A 10,000-nucleotide genomic window follows, 5' to 3' on the forward strand; every position below is an offset into this window, starting at 1 on the left:
TTTTACAAAACTTTAGAAGAGATTAAGTATATTAAATTGATTGCAATTACACAGTCATTGAAGAGGTTTATATTGTATTCATTATTTTGACCTCACTAAGAATGACTCTAATCAGCCTTGTGTGGCAAGCAAGAGGAGCCCTGAAGGATACTTGGTGGTGCTCAGGGAGCGGTCTAGAACTATTGAAATAAATATAGACTCACTGGCTAAGTCTGATTCAGAGTGACTCACTAGCAGATGTCTTTCTGTGTTCCTCCTCTCTCTCTCTCTCTCTCTCTCTCTCTCTCTCTCTCTCTCTAACACACACACACACACACATACACACACACACACATACCCTCTCTCTCCCTCCCTCTCTCTCTCTCTCTCTCTCTCTCTCCATCCCTCTGTTTTTTGGGGTTGTGTGGCAGTTATAAGTCATTTGAGGGCTACTGAGGGAATGCTCTGGCACCTCTGAGTGGCATTGCTGTGGTGTGAGTGAGAGACAGATGGTTTAGACAGTCTGTGTACATGTGTCATTCTTTCGGGTTGTGTTTCTGCTACAGCTGTGGTGTGTGTGGTCTTCTGTGGAGTGTTTATGGGGTGTGTGTGTGACGTATGTGTGTGCCAGGCTGTGGACATATCACTGCAGTGGTTAAATTTGTCAGGTTCAACTGGTGTCATGAGGAACTGTGTGTGTTTGCGAGTATGTGAGCTATGCAGTTTGTTGGCCCAGAGTGTGTGTGCGTGTTTGTGTGTGTGTGCGCGCGCGCGCTCACATGTGTGTGAGTGTTGATGTTTTGTTAGTGCATCATTGTTTGAAATGTGGTGGTTAGTCCCAAGGGCCATGAATAAAGGAAGCAGAGGAAGAATGTGTGTATGCACGTGTGTGTGGTGTGTGTGTGTGTGTGTGTGTGTGTGTGTGTGTGTGTGTGAGTGTACAGTATATTTGTGTGTGTGCACGTGTGTGTGTGTGTGTGTGTGTGTGTGTGTGTGTGTGTGTGTGAGTGCGTGTGAAAGTGTGTGTGAGTGTGACTGACCGCTGTGTTTGTTGGTGCAGAAGGCCGTCTGGAGCGGAACAGCGTGGCTGCCTTCCTGCTGATGGTGAAGAACATGCTGCGTCACCACCCCGTCAACCAGGAGAGCCTGCTGCACTGCCACGGGCCCGCCATCATCGGAGCCATGCTCAGCAAGGTCAGATGCCACACACACACACACACACACACACACACACACACACACACACACACACACATGCATGCATACACACATACACGCACGCCATGCATACACACATACACGCACATACGCACGCATGCATACGCACGCAAGATGTACAAAACGCCTGACCGGTGAGCTTCAGCCAATCAGGAGCACACACACAGACACAGACACAGACACAGACACACACACACACACACACACACACACACACACACACACACACACACACACACACACACACACACACACACACACACACACACACACACACACACACACACACACACACACACACTCAAAGTTGGTAGTAAGTAGTATGCAGCTGTGAAGGAGCTATGCAAAGTATCTGTGGTCTATGTCATCATTTGATGACATGAAGCCGTGCAGTTGAGTGTTGTGAGTGTTGAGGCTGTGTGGCTGTTTAGGAACAGTTGGGGCTCTACCTGTAGGGAGTTATTTGTGTATGCAAAGTGTGTGTCCATATATGGAGTGTGTGTGTGTGTCGTGTGTGTGTGTGTGTGTGTGTGTGTGTGTGTGTGTGTGTGTGTGTGTGTGTGTGTGTGTGTGTGTCTGTGTGTCTGTGTGTGTGCTCCTGATTGGCTGAAGCTCACCCGGTCAGGCGTTTTGTGCTTCTTGCGCACTAACCAATCAGAAGTGGCCCAGTCAGGGAGGATGACATGAATATAAAAGTCCTAAATGTGACAAGATTAACTATCCATGATGATTTGTAACTCTTCTAATTAGATATTGCGTTGGTTCATATTGGGATTGGCGATTATGATGTGATAATTATGCAGTCTTAGTGTGTGTGTGTGTGTGTGTGTGTGTGTGTGTGTGTGTGTGTGTGTGTGTGTGTGTGTGTGTGTGTGTGTGTTTGGGCGTGTGTGCATGTGTGTGCGCGCGTGTGTGTCTGTGTGTGTGTGCAGACATTGATTACAGTAGGCGTCTGGACGTCTCACCGGACACAGTGGTATATATGGCTGCAAGGTGGAGCTTCCTGTGAGGAAGCATTAGGCTACCAGTTCCCTAGACGTACACATACTGTACACACACACACACACTTTACACAAACACACACACACACACACACACACACACACACCAAAGGAAATAAACAAATGCACAGGCATAAGTATGTTCACAGATGTGTGTGCACTCTCAACACCCTGTGTGTGCTCCATTAGTGCCCTGTCCTTCTGCATATGACTCCTCTCACCCAATGGGTTCTCACAGCAGCTGATCTTATCTGCCGTTTGCTCACACTCACACTTAGTCACGCTGGTGTCGACATCACCTCTCCTCTGCCCACACACACACACACACCTAGATACGTATACACACACACACACACACACACACACACACACACACACACACACATTCATACATACAAACACACAGTGGCACACACAAACATTCTGTCTGAACCACACCCCCCTTCTCTGTCTTTTTCTGTTTTTAAGCGCTCCTTCTTTCTTTCTCTCTGTTTAATGGTGCTGTTTGCTTCTCCCTTGTTCTCTCTGTGTGATGTTGCTGCTGGTTTTGTCCACGTCAAGCCACAGGCCACAAGTGACAGTGCTATATAAATCACTCTCACCTTTGCTTTCGCAAGCAAATGTCCTGCACACTTATCTATCTCACCATGCAAAACAGTGTGCATAACACACACAGCACACACACACACACACACACACACATTCGCATGCACACACTCACACACACACACGCACATTCGCATGCGCATACACACACACACACACACACACATGCTCACACACATTCACTCGTGCACACACACACACACACACACACACACACACACACACACACACACACACACACACACACACACACACACACAGACTTTACAAAGTGTAATCAAATTTCCATAACCCCTTTCCTCCTCTACTTTCACTTTCTGTGCCTGACTCCATCTCTCCTCTCTCCTCCTCCTCTCTCCTCCTCCTCCTCCTCCTCTCTCCTCTCTCCTCCTCCTCCTCCTCCTCCTCTCTCCTCTCTCCTCCTCCTCCTCCTCCTCCTCCTCCTCCTCTCTCCTCCTCCTCCTCCTCCTCCTCCTCTCTCCTCCTCCTCCTCTCTCCTCCTCCTCCTCCTCCTCTCTCCTCCTCCTCCTCCTCCTCCTCTCTCCTCCTCCTCCTCCTCTCTCCTCTCTCCTCCTCCTCTCTCCTCTCTCCTCCTCCTCCTCCTCCTCCTCTCTCCTCCTCCTCCTCCTCCTCCTCCTCCTCCTCCTCCTCCTCCTCCTCTCTCCTCTCTCCTCCTCCTCCTCCTCCTCCTCCTCCTCCTCCTGTGCCCGCTGGGTTGTGCAGGTGCCCAGCCGTATGATGGACATGAGCGTGCTGATGGCGTGCCAGTTCCTGCTGGAGCAGGTGTCCAGCGAGGGCAGCAGCGCCCTGCTCTCGCAGCTCTACCAGCACCTGCTCTTCGACTTCCGCATCTGGAGCCGCAGCCACTTCGCCGTCTGCCTGGGTGTGTGTGAGAGCGAGACCGGCCGACACACACACACACACACACACACACACACACACACACACACCTATAGACATGCATGTGTAAGCGTAGAGTCACATAGACATAAATATGCAAAAGCACACATTCCCTCACTAATACATCATGCATACAGAGGCTCAGTATTTGCATATGCACATTTTCTCTTTACCCCCCACATCCATTCACTCACTCTCTCACTCTCTCTCTCTGTCTGTCTGTCTGTCTCTCTCTCTCTCTCTCTCTCTCTCACACACACACACACACACTGACATACACATACACATACGCACACTCACTCACCTGCACACAAGCCCAGTTATTCATAGCCACACTCCACATTCACAGTCATGCGTCCACTCTGTGCACACCGGAGTGCATGCTGGGTAAACGCTGCAGCGCGGCTCCTTTCATATGCAGAGTGGCGGCCCCGCCGCAGACACAGGGGCCCTTTGAGCCGGGCCAGGGCAGCCGTTAGCGTTAGCATTAGCCACCCCCACACCTGCTGAGAGCGCCGCTCTCCCATGACTACGCAATGAGCTCCAGGGGCTCGGAGGACACACACACCACACGCAGTTGAGGCAGCGAGGGAGGAATGACACCATTGAGCCAGTGGCCATCTCTGAGGCTTTTTGCCAAGCTAGCCTCCCCAGCCGTTGGTGTGATGTGCCCAGATTTTTACTATGCTAGCCCTTTTATGTTACGTCCATTTGCTTGATTGTGCTGTCAGCCGTCAGTCAGTTAAAAGTGTATGTGTCTGTATAGAGAAATGTAGTCAGTCAGTTAAAAGTGTATGTGTCTGTATAAAGGCATGTTGTCAGTGAGTTAAAAGTGTATGTATCTATACAGTAATTTCCCGCATATAAGCAGCTCACTGCTCTGGGTTGTGTGATTCACCTCACTGTGTGTTCACTGTGTGCTGTGTGTTCACTAATTCGGTTAAATTGGGTTAAATGCAGAGAACTGAATTTCCCTCACGGGATCAAAAAAGTATATATTCATTGTGTATAAGCCGCAGGACAGTGTTTTATGCAAGTTAAAAGAAACAAAACCATATTAACACCATATTAACTGCCCCCCTGTATTAACCTCATGGCTGGAGAAATTTTGCAAAATTGATATATAAGCCGCGGCTAATAGTCGGGAAATTACGATAAAGGCTTGTTGTCAGTGAGTTGAAGGTATACAGTATGTGTCTGTATAGAGGCATGGGGTCAGTGAGTTAAAGTGTGTCTGTATAGAGAAATGTGGTCAGTGAGTTAAGTGTGTGTGTCTGTATAGAGGCATGTGGTCAGTGGATTGAGGGTGAATGTGTCTGTGTCCCTGTCATGTGTGAAGGCCATGTCCAGTACCTGTCCACTGTGCTGAAGGAGAGCAAGCAGCGGACGCGGAGGAAGTACGGCGTGCAGTACATCCTGGACTCCATACGCACTCACTACAGGTGGGACACACCACATACACACACACACACACACACACACACACACACACACACACACACACACACACACATACACACACTGCCTAGACGGACACACACATGTCTCTCTCTCAGACACACACACACACACACACACACAAACAGACGCACATGACACATGACACATAATATTTGTCGTATGGGATATGACAAGAAGCGCATTTGAGATTAGCTTGTGGTCACCCATGTGTCCAGCGTGGAGAAGGACGGCAGCCCTCTGTCCGACGAGAAGCAGACGGTCCAGATCTCGCTCTTCTCCCTGCTCAAGGACTTCCTGCTCAAGTCCACCAGCCCAGAGGAGCTCCACAGTGTGCTGGCTTACGCCTGCATCGCCCCGGATGAGCAACAGGTACAGCCTGCCTGTCCTCCTACCTCTCTCTCTCTTTCCTCTATCCCTTTCTCTCTCTTTCTCTTTCTCTCTCCTCTCTCTCTCTCTCCTCTCTATGCTGTTCAACCCGTTGCGCATTATTTGCCACTGTTGTTCACTTTGTATGTGTACGTGTTGTTGTTATGGAGAAGACTTTTATGTCTGTCTAGGTCTTCAGTGCTCTGGATATACAGTATGGATTTGGATGTAATGCACAGTGTATGTACTCTACGCATAGCCTGCCAGCATTATATATCAAAATATAGAGGATGATGTATCAAAATACCAGGGATTTATGGCAGTGGGGACAGGAGGCTTTCATTTCATGGTGGTATCGCATTAGATTTTTTCTATTATAAATAGTGTGCCATGAGAGAAAATACATGTGGGAAACACTGGTCCAGGTGATCAAGGCTCTGGATGTGGTGTAGAGTGTGTATGTACTCTAAGCATATGTGTGTGTGTGTGTGTGTGTGTCCGTCCGTGTCTCCAGGTGATCAGTGCTCTGGACGTGGTGTACAGTGTGTGTAATGTGTACTCTAAGCATATGTGTGTGTGTGTGTGTGTGTGTGTGTTTGTGTGTGTGTGTCTCCAGGTGATCAGTGCTCTGGACGTGGTGTACAGTGTGTGTAATGTGTACTCTAAGCATATATATATGTGTGTGTGTGTGTGTTTGTGTGTGTGTGTCTCCAGGTGATCAGTGCTCTGGACGTGGTGTACAGTGTGTGTAATGTGTAATGTATACTCTAAGCGTGTGTGTGTGTGTGTGTGTGTGTGTGTGTGTGTGTGTGTCTCCAGGTGATCAGTGCTCTGGACGTGGTGTACAGTGTGTGTAATGTGTAATGTATACTCTAAGCGTGTGTGTGTGTGTGTGTGTGTGTGTGTGTGTGTGTGTGTGTCTCCAGGTGATCAGTGCTCTGGACGTGGTGTACAGCGTGCTGCGCTGCACTCCTCCGCGGGACCAGGCCCTGAGCGTGCTGCTGGAGTGGGGCGTGGAGCAGCTCTACTGCCTCCTGCTCAAGCCCCACTTCCCCGACGAGGCCCGCGAGAGGGTGTTCAGGGTCAGTGCACAGCACAGCACACAACACACAACACACAACACACAGCACACAGCACACAACACACAACACACAGCACACAGCACACAGCACACAGCACACAGCACACAGCACACAACACACAACACACAACACACAACACACAACACACAGCACACAACACACAACACACAACACACAACACACAGCACACAACACACAGCACACAGCACACAGCACACAACACACAACACACAGCACACAGCACACAGCACAGCACAGCACAGCACACAGCACACAACACACAGCACACAGCACACAGCACACAGCACACAGCACAGCACACAGCACACAACACACAGCACACAACACACAACACACAACACACAACACACAACACACAACACACAACACACAGCACAGCACAGCACAGCAGCTGTTGCCGTGGTTATTACACAGTCAGCGGCCTTGTAATCGGCTCACTTCACATTGTTTGGATTCACCTCAATGACTTTAATGTGTCCAAATGATATGTCTCTGGCCAGTATTTTCAGCGTCTCCAGATATGATAACAGATGATTGTGCTATTTGCTTCAGTTAGATAAGAGAGAGACAGATCCTCCCTCTGTAGTCACAGTCTCCTACTCAGAGACTCTGATATCTCTGATAGGCGTGTACTCTCATATCATATCCCTGTATTGGGGTGGCTTTGGCAGTGCCATGGTGCTAGAGCAAGTGGGCATGTGTGAGATTTGTTAGTGTGTATGTGTGTGTGTGTGTGGGTGTGTTTGTGTGTGTGTGTGTGTGTGTGTGTGTGTGTGTGTGTGTGTGTGTGTGTGTGTGGGTGGGTGTGGGTGGGTGTGTGGGTGTGGGGGTGGGGGTGTGAGTGTGGGTGTGTGTGTGTGTGTATTCTATCAAGAAAGTGTTGCCTACGTTTTAATCTATAATTGTGTGTACGTGCCTGTGTGTGTGTATGAGAGAGAGATAGAGAGAGAGATAAAGAGAGAGAGAAATAGGCACATGGATAGAGAAGATAGGGATGAGGGTGTGTGTGTGTGTGTGTGTGTATAGACTGTAGATTTCTCACCTCTGCATCATACTTCTCATCAATATGGCATAGCGTGGCTTTAATCTGCTAGGCGACTGGCACATTCCCTGACTCAACAGTACAGCGGCCCCTTCATCACGCTCAGACGGGCCTCGTTTCAGACACAATTACATTTGGTCGTCACTGCAGCACTGCGCTGCCGCACATTACACTGCACATATGCTGTGACAGTCTGGCGCCGTCGCTGCCAAATGTCCGTAATCCGTTTTGAAATATTTCAATATCCCCATCTGCGCTGGCTGGGTAGACTTCACACGCCGTCTTCAGATGTCGGATGTTCATAAATAAGTGATTTTCTGTCTCTTCTGTCTTTTCCCCAGGTGCTGTATAAAGTACTGAAGAGTGAGCGCGTGCAGGAGCGCAGTAAACAACGCATCAAGCTCCGAGACTCCAGCTACCTTGGCCTGGTCTGTTTCCTTGGAGACACCCCCGTCACCATGACCACCATCCGCTGTCTGTACGAGCAGGTTTTGGCCACAGGTAAGCTAATTACTGGATGAGAGAGAGAGAGAGAGCCCGGAGAGATAATGTGTCTGTGTCTGTGTGCGGGGGTGTGTTTGGATTAATGTGTTATGCACTTCAAATGTGTGTGTGTACTGTATGTGTGTGTGTGTGTGTGAGTTTGTTTATCAACGCTTAATGTTTGTGTGTTGTTTTCAGATCCTACTCCTAACTTCCGAGATCTGTTGGCTGTTGTGTACCTATCTCACCGCTCTGACCTGACTGTGCGTCTTGACATGTGTCGCAAGGTGAGCAGCACCAACACTAACCAGCTTCTCCTCATATATACTGATATACTGATATACTGATATACTGTACCTTATACTGAAATACCTTATATTGAAATTATTCTGATACCTTATAGTGAAATTAAACTGATATATCTTATACTGAAATACATGATCTAACTCAGTGAATATATGAGCCTCTAAAGATTAACATGGCCGATACCTCCCTTTCTCCCTACCTCAGCATCCTTTCTCCAACTATAATATTCATCACTTGAAGTGTCACAGCTTCGCTCGGCACTATACACTTCTCCCTACTGTGAATTTAAAACCTCACATTAACGGCCAGTGTCTTGTGGCATTGTGTGACAGAAAGAAGGATTTCAGGATGTTGTGGACATCTCTAGGCCTAATGCCCTACATACTGTATGCTCAGCTGGGGAGATGATTTCCCTTTGTACCTTTTTAACACCTTTATGTAAAACAGGTGTTTAAAAGAAAAGTGATTCATAGACTGGAAATGTCAAAAGAAAAGGAAATACTGATCAGCTCTTCTGTCTCTCTCCCTCTGTCTCTCTCTCACTCTCTTTTCGTTTCTTTCTATCTCTATCTATCTATCTATCTCTCCTTCTCTCTCTCCCTCCCTCTCTCCCTCTCTCAGCTCTTCCACCTGATCTACTCCAGTGAGGAGTACGTGCGTCAGCTGGCGCGGCAGGCCGGCTGGCAGGACGTGCTGACCAAGCTCTACGTCAAGGAGTCGTACGAGTCGCGCGCCGCCAGCCAGTCCAGCTGCAGCCCGCACAGCTCCCTGGACCCCGCCGCCTCCCGCCCGCCCCTCCTGCGCCGCGACGACAGCGTCATCGAGGACCGCGCCGCCGACGTCTTCATCCCCTACAGGGCCCGCGAGGAAGAGGAGGAGGAGGACGAGGAGGAGGAGGAGGAGGAGGAGGACGAGGAGGAGGCTCAGCAGGACGTGTCCGAGGGCTTCTCGGAGTACTCGTCGCAGTCGCCGCCGCCGCCGCGCGCCACGCTCAAGGGCCTCGGCGAGTCGCTGCACTTCAAGTCGTTCGACTCGACGGAGCGCAGCAGCCGCTCGTCCTCGCTGTCCAACACGGTGGACATCCCGGCGTCGCGGCTGGAGGAGGAGGGCGCCTACTACCCGCTCTCGCCCTTCGGCACGTCGCCGTTCGAGCTGGACCTGGGTCAGGCGGGCGCGGGGGGTGGGGGCGGAGGAGGGGGGAGCGGGGCGGCCGGCGGGCCCAACGGGGCGCACCACACGCCGGCCGGCAGCCAGGCGGACACCCCCTCGCCCCTGGAGCACAGCAAGCCCTTCCTGGGGCCGCGGCCGCGCAAGAGCTCCAGCCTGTCCAACGTGCTGGACGAGGCCAGCTACAGCACCGAGCAGCCCACCGCCGACAGCATCTCCAACACCTCCAACCCACAGGTACACACACACACACACATCACACACACACACACACACACACACACACACACACACTCGCGTGTTCACACTCAAGCACACACTCACATACACACACACACACACACACACATAACACACACACACACACG

General features: G+C 50.3%; 1 protein-coding gene across 4 annotated transcripts in view; it reads left to right on the plus strand.

Annotated features, from left to right (window-relative positions):
- Positions 1-10,000, plus strand: part of nbeal2 (neurobeachin-like 2) — a 58,316-nt gene that overhangs the window by 26,118 nt on the left and 22,198 nt on the right. For all 4 annotated transcript variants that reach the window (XM_062531490.1, XM_062531491.1, XM_062531494.1 and 1 more), the window contains 8 exons: positions 1,040-1,173; positions 3,528-3,687; positions 5,044-5,146; positions 5,381-5,534; positions 6,458-6,613; positions 8,018-8,177; positions 8,358-8,446; positions 9,087-9,869. In XM_062531490.1, the coding sequence (XP_062387474.1) occupies positions 1,040-1,173; positions 3,528-3,687; positions 5,044-5,146; positions 5,381-5,534; positions 6,458-6,613; positions 8,018-8,177; positions 8,358-8,446; positions 9,087-9,869 (1,739 nt within the window). The remainder of the gene's footprint in view (positions 1-1,039; positions 1,174-3,527; positions 3,688-5,043; positions 5,147-5,380; positions 5,535-6,457; positions 6,614-8,017; positions 8,178-8,357; positions 8,447-9,086; positions 9,870-10,000) is intronic.

This window comes from Sardina pilchardus, chromosome 3, assembly GCF_963854185.1.
Source record: "Sardina pilchardus chromosome 3, fSarPil1.1, whole genome shotgun sequence".
In the NCBI taxonomy this organism is placed as follows: Eukaryota; Metazoa; Chordata; class Actinopteri; order Clupeiformes; family Clupeidae; genus Sardina; species Sardina pilchardus.